This window comes from Tursiops truncatus, chromosome 7 (assembly GCF_011762595.2).
Source record: "Tursiops truncatus isolate mTurTru1 chromosome 7, mTurTru1.mat.Y, whole genome shotgun sequence".
NCBI lineage: Eukaryota > Metazoa > Chordata > Mammalia > Artiodactyla > Delphinidae > Tursiops > Tursiops truncatus.
Genome location: NC_047040.1, coordinates 24,703,942 through 24,726,305, shown reverse-complemented (window position 1 = coordinate 24,726,305; position 22,364 = coordinate 24,703,942). Strand labels below are relative to the sequence as shown.

The window sequence follows — 22,364 nt, the reverse complement described above, 5'->3', positions numbered from 1 at the left end:
CTATGAGATGGATATTATTACTGTCCTTTGATTATACATGGGAAAAATGAGAGAATAAATGTTCATCAAGTTTGTGGGGAAAAGAACCTAGAAATGGAACTCAGAATATCCTAACCAAATCCATGGGCATCTTGCATCTATAACCCAGTGGTGTGAGAGAAGTATATCTCCACAAAAATTTTATATTGGAGAGGATAACAGCAAAAAAGTTAAAAGTAAAGACAATGAAGCCACTCTGCCTGGGTTTGACTCTTGGCTCTGCCATTAATAAGCTATGAAATCTCAGTCAAGTCACAAAACCTTTTCAGTCTCTCCTCTGTAAAATGGGGAAATTGCTAATTCTTACCATGTAGTGTTAGTGTCATGATTATGTGAATTAATATATGTAAAGAGCTTAGAAGTGTGTCATACGTTTAGAAGTCAGTATAGCATTAGAAATATATAAGTGTTTGCTCTTGTTATGTCATTTGATTACTTTTATGTAAGAAATGAGTGGTTATTAGTGATTACTGGAGAAAAAATAGATACTTTAATTAACTGATACATCAGAAAAAAAATGTAGTATATGTATTTCCAGAGAAAGAAACTATGTAAGTTATTGCACTGTTACATAATAGTGAGAAAACTTGGTCCAATTACAAATTAGTATTTTAAAAATAAGACACCTTAGTCCATAAATAAAACTCTCTATAATAGTGAGATTATAGTCATATATATCACAAAGACTAATCATTAAATTTAAGTGGTTATGAAAGAATGCATGGTATGTAGTTTACTTTCATTAAACAAGTCATAAAACAGGGGTTAAAGGTATATATGAAATTCTCCAGCACAATTTCTAAGATTCTGAAAAGCATCTTGTTTCTTTTGCATGTAAACATCAAAAGTAATATTATTGGGGAAGAAACACTACCTTTGCCCAGGAGCACTCCCAACACCTCACTGAATACGTTGCCTTGATTGCTGCATTATAAGAATTGGTCTGGGGCTTCCCTGGTGGTGCAGTGGTTGAGAATCCGCTTGCCAATGCAGGGCACACAGGTTCGATCCCAGGTCCGGGAAGATCCCACATGCCACGGAGCAACTAAGCCCGTGTGCCACAACTATTGAGCCTGTGCTCTAGGGCCCATGAGCCACAACTACTGAGCCCACGTGCCACAACTACTGAAGCCCACGTGCCTAGAGCCCATGCTCCCCAATGAGAGAAGCCACTGCAATGAGAAGCCCGCGCGCGGCAACGAAGAGTAGCCCCTGCTCGCCGCAACTAGAAAAAGCCCACGCGCACCAACAAAGGCCCAACACAGCCAAAAATAAATAAATAAAAATAAATAAATTTATAAAAAAAAGAATTGGTCTGAGAAAAAACAATTGTGTGGCATTTCCTGAGTTCTAATTTGAGCTATTTTTTAAGATACTGAAAACAATTGGCATTTGGCTTTGTGTTACTCTATGCCCCAGAGACATGCAGTTATCAAAACAACTCTAGTGTGTTACTCCCCTACTTATAAAATTGATTTTATTAAATTTGTTCCTGGATGATTTGTTATATGCCAAGCTTTCTCTTGGGATCCATTTCTAAAGAATTCATAATGGAGGTGATAACTTTTCATGGGTACATTTCAGAAAGTTCTTAGATTCTAATAAAATCCCCAAAGTTTGCATAAAACCCTAGAGAAAATATCCAAGTTGTATAAATGTTTTGGAATTAAGTGCTAGAAAGATATAAAAAGTAACAGAATATTAATTGTTTTGTGATACAAATCAAAGAAAGGAGAAAAAGGCTTGTGACTCAATTATTAATGCAGTTTTAATTTGAATCGATGAGTTAGAATGCAGAGAAATTATGACTAAATTTCTCAAAAGGAAGTAAGGTTGATATACAATGGGTAGAATTTCATGAGAACGCAGAGCTATTTTCTACATGTCTTAATATTTTGACAAAATTGGAAATACACAAGGAGAAAGAAAAAAGATGACTCCAGCTGCAAATGATGTTGTAATTTTGAAAAAAAAAATTTAGAAAAGGAAAATGAGGATTGTGCTTCAGAGAGAGAACTTTAGGTTTAGGCATGAATTGACAAAAGGAGGTTTAAGAGGTCAGTTAACAAATTAGTATAGAGGAGGGAAAATCTGAGACAATAATGATAGGAAAATCCTAGATTTTAAAACTTTAGTAAACTGGTAACAGTGTAACGTTTATGCAAGTCAAGTTATAAGCTTAAGTTGAGATAGGAAACAAACATACAAGAAAAACAACCAAAAAAAAGAAAAAAAAAAGAGGAAAAGAAAAGAAAGAAAAGAAAATGCCATAGTAACTATAGGACAGCCTCAGAGAATTTGGTGAAAATGTTAAATATTTTGTATGTTATTTATTAGGAAGCATGTGTTGTTATTTCAGTGATGAAAACAAAGCTTAAAGGACTATTTTGTTCTTCAAAGTAAAGCAAAACTGGTGGATTACTCTAGGTTTCAGATTTCTTAAAGTTTATTTGTATGAGCAAGCCATTGAAACTTACATAGTACACATTTCATTTGTTTCTAAAATACAGTGACCTTTTCACATTAAACATTTTATTATTGCTTAGTTGCCTGCTCATAATTTCAGCATTACTTAAAATGAATCTCTGGCTTGAATAATCTGCTTTGCCCTTGGAAAACTAGGGCAACTAATAGGCCACAGAATGATGAGAAAATGTGGGATAAAGATGCTTAGATAAATTGGAGAGTCAAGCAGTGGGCATTTGCAGGATTCTATTTAACTGGAATCTTGAATACTTTGCTATTCAAAATAATCTATCATTTTGCCAACCTCTCTCCTACATTGATCCTATTCCCAATTCTCCATTAATATTATGTCTAATACCTACTTGCTCCTCTATTAAGTTAATGATTAAGGGAAAAATATAAGCCAATATACAAGACGTTATTATGGTTGAGTTTTGGGCAACTGCATCCCATTTAGACACAGCTTGATGAAGTAATTTAAAAAGTTTATTTAGCGCCTACTGTTAAGGCATGTGCTGAGCACTGGAAATACAGGGGTGAAAGACAAATGTTCCCACAAGAAAATCACAGTTTAGAGACTGGAGTTGGGGTATAAAAACAAGGAGAAGGATCAACAGTCATAATTTGATTACTGTTTTAATAGAAGACACAGAATGCTGCACAACGGAAAGAGGAAAAGGATGTTACTTCAATTTAAGAAGGCGTGCACTATCTCTATGAGGAGGTGACCCTTGAGCTGAATCACTGACTTCAGGTCTGTTGCAATGACTCTGCTTCCTGTTTGAAAAGAAAGATTTTGCATACGAACGATTTATAGGGGGAAAGGCAGTGAGGCCAGATCTGAGAGGAAATCTGCCTTTTGCCTTCTAGTTTCTTTAAGAAACACCAATGGGAAGCTCAATGTTTAAGTAGCGTTGGTCAATGTGTTGGATGATAAAAGTATGCAGTTCAGGCTTAGACTCTGGCAGTTCAGTCTTTGACAGACATGAAAGGAAACCTCCACTTTGATGAGAGTGGATTGTTTAACAGGTAATTGGAAGTGGGACATTGGTTTTTAAAGAACTGTCAGTGCTTTGAAAAAATAAAACTTTATTTTCCCTTCCATACTCTTAGGAATATTGTAAAATGTTGTTTTATAATGTGATGTGCAGATACATTTAGAAGATGTTCAAAAAAATAGGCTGAATGTTAGTATTTATATAAGAAAATTTGTCTTTGAGTTTAAATAAAGCACAGTCTTGTAAGTTTTATACTCTACAAATGGTTCAAATTAATGACTCTTAGGTTTATGCATAAATGATACATAAAATAGCAGAAAAACTGGGGGTGGGATGAGAAACCATTTTCTACTAGGTACTATGCTACCCATTTAACTGCCTGCACATACTTAGAAGCATTCGGCTATGTATGTGAAGGGGTTACTGCTCAAAGAAATTCTGAGTCATGAAATTCCTCTTGAGGAATTCTTATATTCTTATATTATATAAGAATATAATGTATACTTTAAATAGTGTCACGTGTTCTCTAGTTACAAGAAAATTTCTAAGAATAAAAGTATCTATCAAGACCTTCTCTTAAGTAGTAAAGTAAACCATCCTCTGTTTATGATAGCCACAGTGCATTGTGATCAATGTGTCTTTTGAACTACAACAGTCCATACATGCCTAGCTATAGCTTTACTTTGATGGCCTTGGTAACAAGACACAATTAATGACACACCTCTAATCCACATGTAACAGGCACAGATAGAAATGATCATTTCTCTTGAGGTATAAAAACACATTGGCCTTGCGACTACCCTGGTGGCACAGTGGTTAAGAATCTGCCTGTCAATGCAGGGGACACGGGATCCATCTCTGGTCCAGGAAGATCCCACATGCCGTGGAGCAACTAAGCCCGTACGCCACAACTACCGAGCCTGCGCACTAGAGCCCGCATACCACAACTACTGAGCCCGTATGCTACAACTACTGAAGCCCTTGCACCTAGAGCCTGTGCTCCGCAACAAGAGAAGCCACCACTCACCACAACTAGAGAAAGCCCACGTGCAGTAACAAAGACCCAACGCAGCCAAAAATAAAATAAAATTTAAAAAAAAATCTAAGTTCAACACAAAGCAGTATTATTTAAAAAAAAAAAACAAACACAAATTGGCTTTGCTTTCTTACTAGCATTACCTCAGCTGAAAGCTTTAACTTGGCTATAGGACAATGCCAACTTATAGTTCTACTGGTTCATTTCGGAAGTCAGCTCTATTTAGCTTTATTTAGGGATTTCTTTTTCTCCCAAGATGACTTTATCTAATTACATTCTTTAAATCCCCTCCTCCTTTATTTATTTATTTATTTATTTTTCTCATAGCTATAGGGGCTAGTGAGGATTAGAAGGGCTATCTACAGTTATTGAGATATCTGAAGCCTGCTAATTCTATTTTAAAGATAACATTGACTACACAGATAACCACCTCTATCAAATTTATGCATGCAGGTGAGAAGTTGAATGCTGGATATGCTATAGCTTTAAAACAGCTGTTCAGTTGAGATTGGATGATTATTTCCATATTAAAGTGAACTGCTGGCAAGGGATTGTACATCAATAGTCTTACAGTCATTACTAAGTATTAAGTGTTAGAATACTGTTGTTGGTGGTGTTTTCTTTTGTTTTTTTTTTTTCCTCTCTTTTTTTTTTTTTCAGTCCCAGGATAAAAAGAAAGCCTGCAATAGATCAATTGGCAGGATGGCTGTTTTCAGCTAATGGTTTGTTATATCAATGGACCTTATCTTGACCTCAATTATAGATATCAGCATTTACTGCAAAAGAAAACAGCATCTAAAAGTGGAGGGTAAGGTAAGAGTGGGTGAGGGGAAAGAGAGCTAAAAAGTTTTACATCCCTAGTACTGAGCCCAAGATGTCGCTATAATTTTTGAAGCCAAATTATTCTCCCTTATCACTGTATCTGCTATGGGAAAATATTATTTGTCATTGGTGTTATAAACTGGTGGGATGATTCAGCCTTAATTCTGTCATTCTCACTGATAGTTTACGTTCTTACAGGTGTGCCTGTATAAATTTTTATAGGAGTGCTCCTTTTATACAATTAGAATAAATCAATTTTACAAACCACAAATGCCCACTATGCGCTATGCCTGATGCTTAGGCGCAGGATACACAAATAGATACGTCACATATCACCATCCTGAACCTCAAGGGAATGGCCAAGTAAATACACAATTGCAATATGGTATGATAAATGAAACAAAAGAAGGGGATACTGGGACCAGTGGGAAGGAAAGGAGGAAGCAATCATTCTGCTTGAGTTGGTGTGGGGACGGTTTTTCCGGAAAAAAAAAAAAAAGTCTTGATAAATGCAAAGAACCTTTAAGAATTTAAATAACTAGGTCCTGAGTCCTTTAGCATCATTAAAGCAAAATTCTGGAGGGCTGCTGTTCTCCTGAGATTTATGTTTTTGTTTATTCTGCTTATTGCAAGCCACAGGTAAGTAGATAAATTTGCATTGCTAATCATCTTATTTCAAAACCTGCTGACATTTTAGTGTTGTTGTGTATGAGATGTATGAGTTAGTCAGATTTTAATGACTATTTGTTTATCTAGATTTGGGTAGAGCCAAGGGACCAGGCTTGCTTGGTGAGTCTGTAGAGGAAATCAGCATTTTTCCACATACGAAACTTAAATACGGAGAGCTAACTGATAAGCTCGCACTAATGGCATTAATAAACAGATATGCAATGCACAAAATACTTTTTTTAAAAGTACATCCCAGTGTGTGACACATAGTAGGCACTCAAAATACAATTACTGAATGAAACAATTTAAGAATAAACTTACATGTTACTATGAAATGTATTATGCTTTTGGATCAAGATAAAAACATAATTTTATATTCAAATTACTTTTAAGATAGAAAAGACAAAACGTTCTTTACTATAATGTTGAGTAACAACTTTATAGTAAAGCTGTCTCTGTCAATCTTCCACTCTTTTCTTTTTGGGTCAAAGATTTCCAAGTTTCTTGAGGGACAAAATATTAGGCTGTATGAAATGATCAATGAAATATGCATACCACAACAAATAACCAATCTATAACTAGGGAAACAATATTGTAATGATCCCAGAGCTCTGGGAATCATTTTTAGTAGTAATATTTAACTTAATTTTAAAATATATTTATGTAGAAAAATGATTCAATAAAAAATTAAAAGAAAGTAAGTACAGTTTCAGGTGGGTAGGACAAAAATTATGAAGACATTTTAATATGACTAAAGCTGTAAAATACTGTCTTAATCTAATATTTTCATTTTACAAAAGAGAAATAGGAAACTCAGAGAGTTAAATAATTTGCACTGGATTACATCATTAGAGAGTTTAGAACCTAGGTTTTCTGTTTGTCCATTAACTGTTTGAAATAAGCACTGTGGCAGAAGTGAATCATGAATATGTAAGTTTTAAGCAGGAAAGAATAAAGGCCCAGCAAGAGCAAGAGTGACATGAGACTTACATGGAGGGTATCCAAAAGCAGCTCCGGGGGTAGATCTAGATGCTTTCTGAGTCATCATTCAACCAGGAAAACTGCTAGTCAAGAATGATCCATGAAATGTGAACCAACTCTAGTCAAGATGAAATCTATAGCTGAGATGGTAGCTAATGAGTTTTAACCCTCCCAAGACAAACCACCCAAGCCAAGCATCTTAGCATTTTAATAAAGGCTCTGAGAAGTGAAAAGCATTTAAAACCAAAGGAATGAAATTTTAGAGAAAGATAAGTAGTGTGTTCAGGGGCCATGCTAGTATTTTCTACACCATACTATAACACTCTTCAAATCCCTGTTGGCTGGAACCTAAGTAAAAATAAATAAATTATAAAGGAAAATCAGAAGACGATTTCGGATAAAGCTATGATTCTAGAATCGCATCAGCTATGCACAAACACCTTGCGCTAAATCTATCACTGGAAGGTTAGAAATGTTACTATCTGCCTTTTGAGAAGTCAAAGTATAATTGAACAGCACAGAGTATCTTCTGGGGAAGTAGCATCACTCTCCAAGAAAATGGAAGATTCAAAAAAAAAAGAAAGCCTACAACGTGTTTTCTACCAACTTCCTACCCAATGCACAAAACCCTGTCCCTCCTTTCCTGAACAATCTTGACTGAGTATCCTCCACGGAAAAGGCAGAATTTTATGATGGAGACAGTGTTTTACAGTTGAATGGATGTGAGATTTGGAGACAGAGATCTGGATTCATGTCTTGGCTACATCCCCCTTTTTGCTGTGTTTGACTTTGATAGACTCTGTCCTTCTCTGCAAAATGTTGATAATAATGGCAATGTCATTGTATTATCATGAATATAAAGTAAGAAACACTCAGGGAAGGTAAGAGAATTAAATAACATTCACTGGGTGCCTACAATATGCCAGGCTCTTTAAATTCATCTTCTCTTTTTTGCTGCTGTATGCTACCAATGGCCCAGTGCCTAGAATATACAAGGTGTTCAATTAAGAGTTCCGTCTATTTTCCCCATCTAACAAAGCACCCCATTATATTGTTAGAATGCTCTAATTGTTAGCAAAATTTTTATTTTAAGCTAAAATCTGTCTCCTTTTAACTTCTGCCTAATTCTGTCTTCTGGAACAACTCAAAACTAAGCCACTCCCTTTTCTATGAGAGCCCTTCAAATATCTGAAAACAATTACCATGTTTTTCTTTCGTCCTTTCCTCACCAGGGTCAACACACCCACTTCTTTCAACTGTTACTTTTGAGGCATGGCTTTCTGGAAACATACTGTCCCAAATGCCTATTATAGACACGATCTAAGCCAGTCAATTATATCCTTAAACTTAGGGCCTTTATCTGAACATAATAGTCCAAATGCAGTTTAAAAAAAGGTTGTTGAATCTGTGCTGAGCAGCTTACTGACCAATGAATTAGACTATCCTTTTAGCAGTATTTATGCTAGCAGGATACATACTTTTTTTTTTCCTCACAGGTATACTGAGGGAGGGCACTAAAACACATGACATGGTTAAACAATTAAATATCATAAAGACTAGATCTATTTTTGTTGGAGAACATATTGTGACAATTCGTTTCGAAGTTTCCTTTTCAGTTAGCCACAGATATAGTATGAGTTCTATGATGAAAATGTAGAAGACATTAATGGGGCTTAATTATCTATAAAGGTAAACTTTTTTATGAGTTCTTAAGTGATTCTCTTCAGAATGTTCTGAGTTTAAGGTCTGTCAGCTACTGATGCATGACCTGAACAAGTCAGTTAACCTTTCTGTGTCTCAGTGCCCTCATCAGTAAAGCGGAAGTGTCCTGCTATTTCACAGGGGCAGTGAGAATCACTCAATTAAAAAGACACATTGTGCATAAACACAAAGATACCAAGGCAAAAAGTGCCTTATAAATCTTGAATAGAGGAGTCAATGTTTTTTAAGGTGAAGCTCTCCCACTCAAAATATTAAAAATCTAAGCAATTTGGAAAGCACAGTGGAGTCCATTTAACACATGCTTTGCTTATTAGTATATTCCTGTACTTCTGGCTTCCTCTCAGCTCACCAAAATCCACCCTGTCCCCAGACTTTTATTTATTGCTTACTCCTCTTTTCTTCTAAGCTTTTTAATATGGTCTATCCCTTTGTAAAGAACACAACTTCTTTCCTTTTACCATATTCCTCTCTATTTGCATCACACGTTAGTTAACTTGTTCCCTCTGCTTCCTTAGGAAGGACATTTGATTGCTGACCCCATGAGTGCTCACACCTTCCCTACATCCTGCTTCATGGGGAATAATAAAGCAGATGCTGTTGCAACTGTCTCACTGAAACATAATAAGAACTGAGGACAAAATGCCCAACTAAGTCACACTCCATTGACATCTGATTGTCCTTTGACTGATAAGAAGGAAAATCAAAATGGGACTTTTCCAAAGCAGATTTATCTGTGAAATTTGTCACCAGGAATGCTTTCAAATTAGTTCCTGAAATAAAAATGCAGCTTCCCATCTTGATTCTAAATGTGTTATAATTACAGTCAACAAACACAAGGTTAAGCCAAGCACTTAACAACTAGGTTATTGTCCCCAAAGGCTTAAGTGCAACTAATCATTTGGTGAGCTTAACTCCTTATTTGCTGAACCTAATTTCAGAGTTTGAAATAAAGGCAGCAGTCACCTAGTCTTTGCAAATGAAAGTTTTCTTGATAAATGCTTTACTAACACTTCCATTCTCTGGCTATTCTCCTAGTCAACATCTGACTGAGTCCTGACAGTGTACCTTAGTTGGGATGCAAAGCACATTTCCATTGAGAAAGTCTTCCTGAAAAACTGATAGAAATTCAAGAAAGCTGCCACCAGATATCTTTGGCAACAACTGGCTCTCCTTCCTTTGTCCCTGTTACATCCAGGACAATACATTTGCCTAAGTACCTAAATTTGAGATCTCAGAGTCTTTTTATATACTTCTCACCCACAACCTCTATATTCAGTTAGTCATTAAGTCCTATGAAATCTATCTTCACAATGATTATTGAATGTATCTCATGCTTCCAACTGTCACAGCAACCAACTGGTTCCAGGCTCTCATCAACCTAATAATCAAAACTTCAGATATCGAAATAACTCCATACTGCCACAAGATTGAGTTCCCCAAATAATACTTTCATGTTAATAACTTGTCTTGTCTTTTTTTCGGGCCTCTCACTGTTGTGGCCTCTCCCGTTGCGGAGCACAGGCTCCGGACGCACAGACTCAGTGGCCATGGCTCACGGGCCCAGCCGCTCCGCGGCATGTGGGATCTTCCCGGACCGGGGCACGAACCCATGTCCCCTGAATCGTTAGGCGGACTCTCAATCACTGTGCCACCAGGAAAGCCCCAACTGGTCTTGTCTTAAAGGCTCACCACAATTTGGTCCTGTCTCCCTTTCCTACCTTAACGTCCTACCACCTCCATATTTCTGTTGCATCTCAACTCCTTCCCCTATGCACATAATAATTCTTCTTTTTGTCTTTTTTAGCCTCCACATTTGTATACTGAATTAAAAAATGGAGGAAATTTTCCAAGTAAAAGTACATCTAGAATTCCTTCTCCATTTCCTCTATTCTTTTATAACTCTTTATAACTCTTATTATTTTTTCACAACTAACAAGTTTTATTTCCTCTACGAATTTTTTAAAAGACTCTATGTACTATTTTCTGTCTGAAGTTTAGGTTTACAACAAAAATGAGCAGGAGACAGAGATTTCTTATATATCCCTTGCCTCCACACATGCATAACTTCCTCCACTATCAATATTACTCACAGAATGCTTTTTTTTCTTTTTTTTTAAACCAAGGATGAACCTACATCATCCTACATAATCTTCCAAAGTTCATAATTTACCTTAGGGTTGACTGTTGGTGTTTCATATTCCATGTGTTTGGACAAAGATATAATGACATAATTATAAAAGTATACAAAAGTACAATACTCATCATTATAGTATCATACAGAGTGTTTTCACTGTCCTCAAAATCCCCTGTGATCTGCCTATTCGTCTCTCCCTACCTCTCCTGGTTGCACTAGCAACCACTGATTTATTTATTATCTCCACAGTTTTGCCTTTTCCAAAATGTCATGTAGTTGGAATCATATAGCCATCTCACAGTCCCTGGATAGTTTGCTCTGTATTTTCAGTCTTTGTCCTCCTTGCTTTTCAGTCTTTGAGGATTCTGCTGACATATCCTCTAACTCAGAGATTGTTTCCTCAGCCATGCCCAGTCTACTAATAAGCCCATCAAAGGCAATCTTCAGTTCAGTCACATTGTTTTTTGTTTGTCTGTTTGTTGATCTCTAGCATCTCTTTTTGCTTCTTTCACTTTTTTAAATATTGATTTATTTTGGCCATGCCAGGTTTTAGTTGCGGCCCGCAGGATCTTTAGTTGCAGCGTGCGTACTCAGTTGCGGCATGCGGACTCTTAGTTGTGGTATACAAACTCTTAGTTGCAGCATGCACGTGGGATCTAGTTCCCTGACCAGGGATCAAACCCAGGCCCCCTGCATTGGGAACGCAGAGTCTTATCCACTGGACCACCAGGGAAGTCCCTGGTTCTTTCTTAATATTTCCATCTCTCTGCTTACTGTGACCATCTGTTCTTGTATTCTGTCTACTTTATCTACTAGAGCACATAGCGTATTAATCACAGTTGTTTTCAACTCCTGGTCTGATAATACTTCCCATGTCTGGTTCTGATGCTTGTTCTGCATCTTCAAAATGTGTTTTTTGCCTTTTGGTATGCCTTGGAATTTTTTCTTGACAGTCAGGCATGGTGTGTTAGATATATAAAAGGAGGTGGTGTAAGTAGGCCTTTAGTAATGTGGTGAGGAGACAGGAAGTGTTCTATAGTCCTATGATTAGATCTCAGTCTTTTAGTGAGCCTATGCCTCTGAACTGTGAACTCCACAAGTGTTTCTCAGTTTTTTTATCTCCCCCTTTCCGTGGGACAGGATGGCTAGAGTGGGGTGGAGTTGGGTATTTCCCTTCCCGGGGTCAGTAAGGCTCTGATAATACCTAGCAGGTTAGGCTCTAGTTAACTAATTTCCCCTGAGGGCAGGCCTTTTAAGAAGAATGACATGCATTTCAAAATAGTTCCTTTTCCCCTCTCTCTGCCAGAAGCCTAAGGGGATTTTTCTCCCACATTTACTGTGGAAATTCATTGAACTTCTGGAGGTAAATCCCACAGTATTATGGAGGCTCCCTTATGACTGGGTGCCCCTGAAGAGTTGTTGATTTTTCAGTCTCTTCAGCATTTTTATTTATTGTTAGGACAGAGTGGTGACTTCCAAGCTCCTTACATGTGGAACAGGAAACCAATTCTATGAATCTTTTTGTGACACCTGCCCCAAACACATCTAAATACATAATATTCAATCATCCATTATTTATCTTATGCATTTTTGTGTGTGTGCCAGGCAGGGTGCTAGGTGCTGGGAACATAAAGAAGGACAAAATGTAGTCCTTGATCTTATGGGGGCTAGAGTCCATTCTGGGAATGTCTGTGACATTTACTACCTGTACTACTTTTTCAGCATTTATAAGGTTTGGGCTAGGAACTGTTAACTTATAGTTCTATACTTCTTTGTAAAACACAGTACAACAACTTAGTAAGAATTGGCAGTCAATAAAGATGTGCTAAGTGAGTATTTTTTTTATTATAAAATCTAAATAGTGAAGTAGATAAATTTGTCTCAAAACATTTTTGTAGGGCTTTCCTCATTCCATCAGCTACCTGCACCAAGTAAGACTGGGTCTGTTCAGGGTCCCCAACCACAGTGGCTCTCCCAAGGCCCACCTTCTGCCACAATCAATCTAGTTCTGAAATTTAAAACAAAACTTTTTTTTCTATAAAAATCTATTTCCCTTGTTTCAAGTTTTCTAAAAACCTGTTCTCTCTAAGTAAAAGCTTTGGTAAATAGTGGGCAGTAGCAAGACAAGGTGCAAATGTCTGAACTCTGAGGTGAAAGAACTGGGTCAAAATTCTCGCTTAGCTGTGCGGTCCTGAAAAAGTCACTACATTTCATCACTTACAAAAGGAGAAAGGGCTTTCCTCGTGGTGCAGTGGTTGAGAGTCCGCCTGCCTGCCGATTCAGGGGACACGGGTTCGTGCCCCGGTCCAGGGAAGATCCCACATGTCCACGGAGAGGCTGGGCCCGTGAGCCATGGCCACTGAGCCAGCACGTCCGGAGCCTGTGCTCCGCAATGGGAGAGCCACAACAGTGAGAGGCCCGCGTACCACAAAAAAAAAAAAAAAAAAAAAGAATTGGAGAAAAATAAAGCTAATGAAAATGTACATAATTATGAATTTCTTTTAAAAAGGTTTTATTTGATTATATTCCAGTGTTTGGAAATTAGAATTAAAAGGTAGCCCACTGCCAAAACGCTCCTAGTTAGTTTTAAAAACTCATATAAATATCCTTTGTTCTCTCTCTTTGAACCAAGACATTTGCTACTTATAAATTAAAAAAGGTGAAGAAATAACCTTTATACACTCAATTCCCCTGAGCAAAGAGTATCTAAGAATCATAGAGTGAGATGGGTTTGTTATTTGCATTTTTCTCTAATTAAGGTTGAGACAAGCCTGTAAATTAATTATACTCACCATTTAAGCCAAATTTAAATACCACAACCTCCAAAAATATTTAAAAAACCTCTGCATCTGCTCAGAATCTTAATAAATTCATTTTTAATTTAAGTATATTTGCAAGAAGGGCATTTTTTTCCCTGGAAAATGCATTACAATGTAGGGACTTTAAAAAAAACTTTTATTAAGCAGTTTCATTTTTAATAATATTCTCTTAGAAACATTATATAGGGCTAGCATTTTACACTAATTTGACTCAGTCCTAGAAAATAATGGCTCATTAATATTTATATATATGTATGAATTGTCACTAATTTATATTTATAATATATATGCTTGTATATGTAACAGAAATTATAACTTATAAATTATACTGTTCTATCTCTTATTTCTATTTTCCCATACTCCTTCAAATATTCAGTTTCTACTAAATGTACATTTTTTTATAGATACTATGGAATTTATTTTGTTTTTAATATTTTTAAGATATAGAGAAAACTGTCAAATATATATATTATTTAATATTACACTTAAATGATTAAGAAAGTTTCAAAAATATGCTTATATAACTGCCAAAGTGAGAATATAGACACATTTCATCTTTTGATTTTTCATGTAGAACTGCTGAAATGCATCAGGATTTTGAATCAGATTAAATAGTATTTAACCTCTGAGAAAAAAGATATATTTTTCCAGGCCAAGTGTAAATTGCACAGCTTTTTCAATTGCAATACAAGTTCTATGATTAGATTTAGTACAAAATCAAGTTTCAATTTAAGAGCCAGCTGTAAATATATGCGTATAAAATTGCATATGTAGTATGTTTAACAGTCCTAGAAATAGCTTTCAGAAACTATCAAAGATTTGAAAATTTCATTTAACCCAGAATGTCTGCTTTGGCCCAACAAACATCTTAAAATACTATTCTCTCAACTTCATTTTTAGTATTCTCTATCTCACCCAGCTAAGATTTCATCAGCTAAAGACAGCAAATATGTTATATTTTACCACAAATGTAGTTTTACACAAAATTCAAACAGAAGGAGAAATTAAGAAGTTATAACACCGTATCTTACTTCACTGCTTGTTTAGCTGACATGTATTTCTTGAAGGTGCAATTTCTTTGAACCTCATGATAGTTAGTTCTAAGTATTCTGAATGTTGTGCTTCATAGTTTTTTCTTGCCCTCTGTCCCAAGTAGGGACACAGAAAACAAAACAAAACAAACAAAACAATATTTTGTTAAATGAGAAAATAGTTATAGGATACAAATACTTGATATAGGAATCTTACTTATTTGTCCACCATTTAATGGAGTTACAAATATATCACTTATTTATCTTAAAAAGCTATTCAGGAAAACTTAAATTCAGGCTTGTTCTCCCTTTCTATATAATCCAATTAAAATATGTGTACAATTGAAATAGATATGCTGATTTAGAAAATGTTGCCCTCATATTTTAGGTAAATGTGAATATAATACATGTGGACCCACCTTTACTATGCCATAGATGTTTAACTTAAATGGTGTTTTCCTCTTCAATTTTTAATGATTCTAGAATATCACTACTTTTCTCATCTTGATTCCAATCAATCTTTCCAACACAATCTCACACAAGTCATTCTATCTGGTATGTAATGATCTAAAAACAAACATGAATAGGCAGTGATAGCTACTATTTTTTCTTTTTTTTATAGCCACACCCTATAAAAAAGAATCTGTGCCCTCGGCAGTGAAAACACAGAGTCCTAACCACTGGACCACCAGGGAATTCCCAATAGCTACTATTTAAGCAAACTATTCAATAAAGCATTTTCTAACCCAAAGAAATAAAGTATTTTGTAAATTATCTATTTTAAGAATGAATTTTTCAGTGTAGGGTTTTGCTAAATCATACTACACAGCAGAAAGTTTAGCGCAGGCAGAGTTCAATGTGAGTGAGTAGGATATTGAAACAACACAAAACAAATACAAACCTCCACCATACACTGTTGGATTTAATTTTAGTCATCTGCTTTGAACTGCCAGAGAAGAATAAAAGGTAGGTCTTGAAGCTAGAAGTGGGCTGAAATGTAAATATTTCAGGATTTTATATTGAGCATGACTAGTTGTTCATTCTTACTGGAAACAGCTATGAAATAGGCAAAAGCAGGGTTGCTTGTTGCAACCTGAAACTCATTATTGCCAAGCATCATCCTTGATTTACTGTAACAAAACCATGCTGATGAAGCCAAGGTCTTAGGTTCCAGTGAGCCAGTCTGCATCTTGCAGTCTCTTATTTGCAGATTTATCTGCCTTTCTGCAAATATTTGTCCTTAGAAGAGTAACTATGCGTAAGTATGAAAATGAAGTAATGTATAATAGGTCCATTACCAGCACGGGGAAAATGATGCAAATTTCATGTCCTATGGAGAGTGGTTGAAAAAGCAACATCCTCATACATGAAAAAAAAAAATATATATATATATATACACATATATATAATATATATAAAATAAAAGAGGATTATAAGTCCATAGCATTATAAAATATTATTAACTAAAAGACAAAGATAATATTTGAATTTAAGAATAGGACTTTTCTTTAGTAAAGAAAAAATGAACTATTTATATGATTTCTATAAAGAAATAACACGTTTTATTTTTCAAAAATAGACAGTGTTAGATGGCACTGTTTCTCATATACTCAAAAAACTCCCTATAGCTCTGTCAAATATACAATAAAAGAAGACTTGTTTTTTTCAAAATTTGTTGCATTCCCATTGCAACATGTGTTATTCATTACCTGAGAGTAGATACTTTTAAAAGATTTTTGCTTTAAAAAACTATACTTTCTGACTCTTTCAAAGTCATTGCCTTTTGCTACCAATAACAGAATATTAATGCTGCTCTTTGAAAAGATATCTTAATGTATCAATTTATTTTATTTATTTTTCAGTAATAAAAGACATGTTTAATCATTAAGATTTAAGGTTTCTAGACTGCAGCACACAGAAGTCCAATGAATTACTGGCATTGTAGTATTCCAGGTCAATGGATCAACTGTTAAATAAATGTATCTCTTCATCTCTTCTTAACATACACTTTTTCAAAAACAATTTGCAAACAACTAAATTCAAGCCACAGATTAAAAGTGATTACCTATTAGAACAATGGTTGAAGATAGGTATTAACATTCCTTATATATACTCTACATTATACATCACACTGCTTTATACTTATTTGCCACTTAAAAATTATTTGCTTAAAGTGAATATATAAAACAGAGAAAATAAATTTAAAGTACAAAAGCTAGCAGGTCAGGCACCTTGTTAGAAGCTCTGAGTTACTGAATGCCAGTAGTAGCAATGAAGACCAATGGGATGACAAAGGAGAGAAACCCTCAAGAATTTTAATGAGGGTAAAAGGTCCAATGGTTCATTCCCATTACTTGCTATATTTCATCTTGTTTTAGAGAGTTCACAAAGTGTAAGACAATAGTGCAAAATCTGTGATTTTTATGCCTTGCTGTTTTCTATTATAAGCCTTAACCTTGTGATGGTGATAAAGTACATAGTAAGTAAGTTTTAGGGCCTTTTTCTAGCCAACTATACAGTGTCTCAGGGGTCTAAATTTAAGTACCATTAACTAGATTTTTTTTTTTTCCCAAAAAAGAAATATAAAAACTTGAGGTTACAACAAAGCTGGGTTAAAAGGTGTATACAGAGATAAGCATCAAGTTTGATATAATAAAACCATCTTGAAAGAAGGCATTTCAAAGTATTTTAATAACCTATATCTAACAAAGATTGAGAAAGTATCTACAAAACATTACAGGGTTGTTGGGTGTTTTTGATTATATATAAGCACATCTTCAATCCAATTTCAAAGGCCCACTTCTGCTGTGTTCTTGAGATCTTGGGAGATATACTAGATAAGATATTTTAGTAACAGTGAAAGAAAACAAACCTATCTAGTTTAAGAAAAAAAAGGGAAATCACTTCAAGGCTACTATCAAGTTCCAAGAGTATCCTATTGACCCAATGGCTGTAATGCAACCAATCTTCAGAAGCAGATTGGAACCTGGAAATGAATGGCTTCCTCATTATTAATTTGGGGTGAACGATCTCTTTCTCTGGTCTCTATCTATGTCATTTTCAGTGTGTTGGCTCCATTCTGCTGTTTTCACAGCTCTCTCTGACACTCAAACAATGAGGAAAAAACAGCTGTGTCTGGTACCCAAGTGGTCAAGAAGTTAACTAATATACAAACTGAATGGTCTTAGTCAAAATTCCAAATCCTCATGGGAATGGATTCTGATTGACCCAGCCTGTGTCTTATGCCCACACATGTGACCTGTGGAGCTGTCACACTGAAATAACATGAGGAGGGTCCCACATATTTATCTAGGGAACATACCACATATAAAACAGCAATTTATAATTATTATTAAATATTAAGAATAACACATTTGTCCATTAAACAAAGACTTAATGAAAACCTACTACATTTTAGGCACCATTCTAGACATTGAATATTCAGATAGTAAAAGTAAATAGAGTATATGGTTAAACTGCTCTCGTGAATCACAGAAACTAGAGTGGTTTCTTACAAAGTGAACAACAAAAAAACACTACGACCTTGCTAGTAGAGACGAAAATAAGGATGGAAAATATTTTTAAAACAAAAATACTTTCTTAATTTCTTAAAGACAGAAATAAATTCCAAAATGAAATTTAAAATCCCTATCTATGATGTCTTTCTAAACACCTTATAGATATGGGTCATTCTTAGAGGAAGGGAAATTACACATCTCTATAAAAAGCAGCTCAATGAATTACAGTTCTATAAATATATGTGAGGGCTATGTAATCCATAGGATAAGTTAATGGAAGTTTACTATTCACTCATACAATTCAAAATTTATCATAAATGATAGCATAATGCAACATAACTAGATTTCCTTTATACGGGCTCTATTTATTGCAATGTGTCAATATCGAACAGATTATGTACTTTGGAAGGAAGCTACTAAAAACACAAATGAACCATAATGTAGTTATGAGAAGGAATTAAATTTTATATTAAACAGAGAGCTTTTAGCATATTCTAAGGTATAGTTAGAAATAATGGCTCATCCAGTGCAGTAGAATGAAGATTTCAGCTAATAGTCCTAACTTTCAGGGACTCACCAAAAAACAGAGAATGGGAATCCAGAGAGTTCTGTCCTAGGACCACTTGTTGGACTAACACTTGTCAATCTCCCTTGGCTATTTCATCTTATCCCCAAATGCTAATTTGTCATTTGGGTGCTGATGTTTCCTAGATATTTATCTATATTATAAGGGTCTCTATCTCTCCAATTTAATATTTTATTCCATCCCCCAATTTATCTTCATCCACACTATACTATAAGTTCCATGAGAGGAAGAACCCTGTTTGATTCATTTGAACGCATGTGTACAGTATCTAAAGCAATAACACTAGGTACACATTTATTAACTCTGACTTAGGGCCTTCTTTCTAAGCCTTAACTTATATTACTCCCATTGGAATGCCCTCCCACCCACCCACTTTGTGAGCCTCTATTCATTTTCTCATGACTCAATCTAAGCATGTTTCTGATGAAATCTTTCCTGAATCCTTCAGAATTACCCATTCCTTTCTTTGCCCAACACCCACACTTACCATTAACACAAGACCATGCTTTCATTCTGATTCTGGCTTCTTATTTCAGTCTTGGCAACTAAAAAATTTTGTATGTGCATATATATGTATACATGCACACACACTCATACATGCAGTAATTATCTATTACACATCTGTAACCCTCTACAAGACTGCAAGATTGTTGAAACCAAGAACAATAGATTACTTGCTATTGTATCCTTGGGCTAAGACCATTTGCTGAGTAAATGAATACATGTCACTATTAGAAATGATTATTTTCCAAAGGAACAAAGTATAAGCTCTTATTAGTAAGTCAAAAACAAAACCTATTATAGTTATCATTAAACAAACATTAAAATTGAGATATGTGCATGAGTTAGTACAAAGTTTATATGAATTTTTAGAGATGCTTCTTAGGAGCCAATAATTACTTTTTTAAAGAAATAACTTATTTCTTGCTCCAAGTACAAATCTTGGTCCTCCTTATTTTATTCTTTCCCAAATCTGTTCATTCTATTAACTTATTTTTTTTTTTTACTTCAGTATAGTTCCTAAAAATGTAGAATATCCAATGGTATAGACCATGATGCCCAAAGATTTATATGCTACTTTCATATTTCTAAGATTAAAATTGACTAAAGTCAATTTTTGATCATTCTGTTACCTTATAAGAGATTAAGAATGATAAAATAATAAAATATGTAATAAGACAATTTTATGTTATTTATTTTAAAGACTGTCATAGTACTCATGTTATTTTTTGTTAAGCCAGTGAAATCTAGAGCAAACAAAGCAAGGAAAGAATAAGAAGAAAAACTAACATCTTAGATTGCCTTTTAAAATTTTCTCATATTATTCTGTTCTAATAGACCATTTAACCCATTTCCTCTGTTTTAGAATTCAGCTCTTACTTTTCCTTTTCTACAACATCATTGAGTTTCTTGGCATTTCTAACTAAATCTACAAATCAGCTCATATACCATCAAGTTTTTATTTTGATTTTGAAGAATAAATTCTATCTGAAAATAATCAAGACATGTTAGAATCTTGCAAACAAATTTTAATAACTAATACTCAGATGCACTGCTATGAAGAGGTTGTTCTAGGATAGCTTGTATGTGTTCATTTCTTGAAACGGTAGTCCAAAATAGAAAAAACTAAGTGCTAAGTTCTTTTTAGGTCTTCTCACTCAAGGCTTCAGATAAATTTTTACTATCTACTCTTGATAAACAAAGATGTCATAATTAAACACCATAGCTAATACAAGCTACATAACCTGTAGAATTAGAGTTCTATCAACCAAACAATACTATATGGAAACACCTTGATATGGAAATTCCCTATATCAATACTAGTATGATAGTCATTTTAAAAGCAGATATCATGTCTCATAGTGTTATTTAAGTTTTGAGGTGGTACATTTTCTGAGGTTGTTATAACTTCTAGACGTTTTTATTACATTCAAAGTATTTCAAAAATGACTGTTTCTTACTTCTTATCTAAGTATGGAATGATTAAAAGTATCATAGTTCTCTAATTTACTATCTACTAAATAGTTTACTGTATCATTATTCAAAACATTATTTACATCTTTATTTATATAAGACAGTGCTCCTGAGAAGTCTGTAAATAATATTGAAAATAAGATTCAATATATTCTAGGGATGCTATTATTTAAAATAATCTTATTAATTCTTTTATGAAGAATAAATTATTAGTTATACAAAACACTGCATCCTCATCTCACTTCGTCAAAATCTCTTTGAAGTTCAGATTTTCCTATACCTGTTCCGGATGAAGCAAAACTTAAGAAACTGTAGGCATTAAGTACTAATAACAGGTTTAACAGAATAAGGATAAATGAGAGCCCCAAAAACAAGTCTGTAAAAGGACTCGTCTCTGGGTAACTTCATATATGCACGTGTGCGTTTATATGCATGCATATATCAACTTATATAAGTACTTGTGATTTCCTATGACTCTCAATAATTTGTTGGTTTTCAAAAACTGATGTCATTTTTCTTCTAAAGTTAACAGTATTACTCTCATTACGGTAATATGAAATAGTTTAAAATTTCCAAAGTGACAGAATGGGGCAGAAAAGGAGATTACTAGCTAAAGTTACCAATTCTTATCTGATTGGTCCTCTGATGCTCCTAGCCCACAGTCTAAAGTTTTCCTCTTGCCCGCCATTCAGAAAAAGACACGCTTGCTAGAAGTCATGTCCTACACCCTGACAGAATCTTCTATCAATCTTAGGGCAACAGTAACTGTTCTAAACTAGGGTGTCAATCATGATGCCATTGGTACTCTTTTTCTTTTCCTGGGTGTGCCTTGGCATCTCTTCTCTTCTACATGTCTACAGTCATGAACACTGCCAGGCAGGGCAGACGAACATAACCATCAGGTACAAGAAGCTGGTCTGTCTTTTGCATTGTGACACCACTGTGCATTTACAAAGAAAGAAGAGAAAGAGACAGCTTTACCCGCAGGAAAGAGAGGTCCCGGTTGTGCTCGATGCTGGTTATCTCCAGGTTGCCCATGACTACCTCACAGTTCTCATAGTATTTGCGCAAGGCTCGGTACTGCTGTTCCAGGTCAGAGAGAGAGCTCAGCTTATTCTCTGTTCCTGCGCACACTGCCAAGACAAGAAAAAACATGGGAAGTTATGTAAACTTTATATGACATGCACCATGACAATATTTCCCTCAACTCTCTTCCACAACAATCTACTCCAATTCCCTGAATTAAAATATTTTGAATGTTATTAAGACCCATAACCCAAACACTGATAAATATCTTCACTTTTATTTTTTCCAGCTTTACTGCATTATAATTGACATATAACATTATGTAAGTTTAAGGGGCACACATGCGGTATTGATACAGTTATATATTGCAAAATGATTACCACCATAGCATTAGCGAACATCACCATCATGTCACCTGATTACCATTGTTGTTGTTGTTGTGTGTGTGTGTGTGTGTGTGTGTGTGTGTGTGTGTGTGTGGTGAGAACATTTAAGATTTACTCTCCCAGCAACTTTCAAGTATATAATACAGTATTGTTAACT

General features: G+C 35.0%; 1 protein-coding gene across 1 annotated transcript in view; it reads right to left on the bottom strand.

Annotated features, from left to right (window-relative positions):
• Positions 1-21,950, bottom strand: part of ERBB4 (erb-b2 receptor tyrosine kinase 4) — a 675,494-nt gene extending 653,544 nt beyond the window's left edge. The window contains exon 1 of the mRNA XM_033859813.2: positions 21,777-21,950. Within this exon, the coding sequence (XP_033715704.2) occupies positions 21,777-21,950 (174 nt within the window). The remainder of the gene's footprint in view (positions 1-21,776) is intronic.
• Between the last annotated feature and the right edge of the window lie 414 nt (positions 21,951-22,364).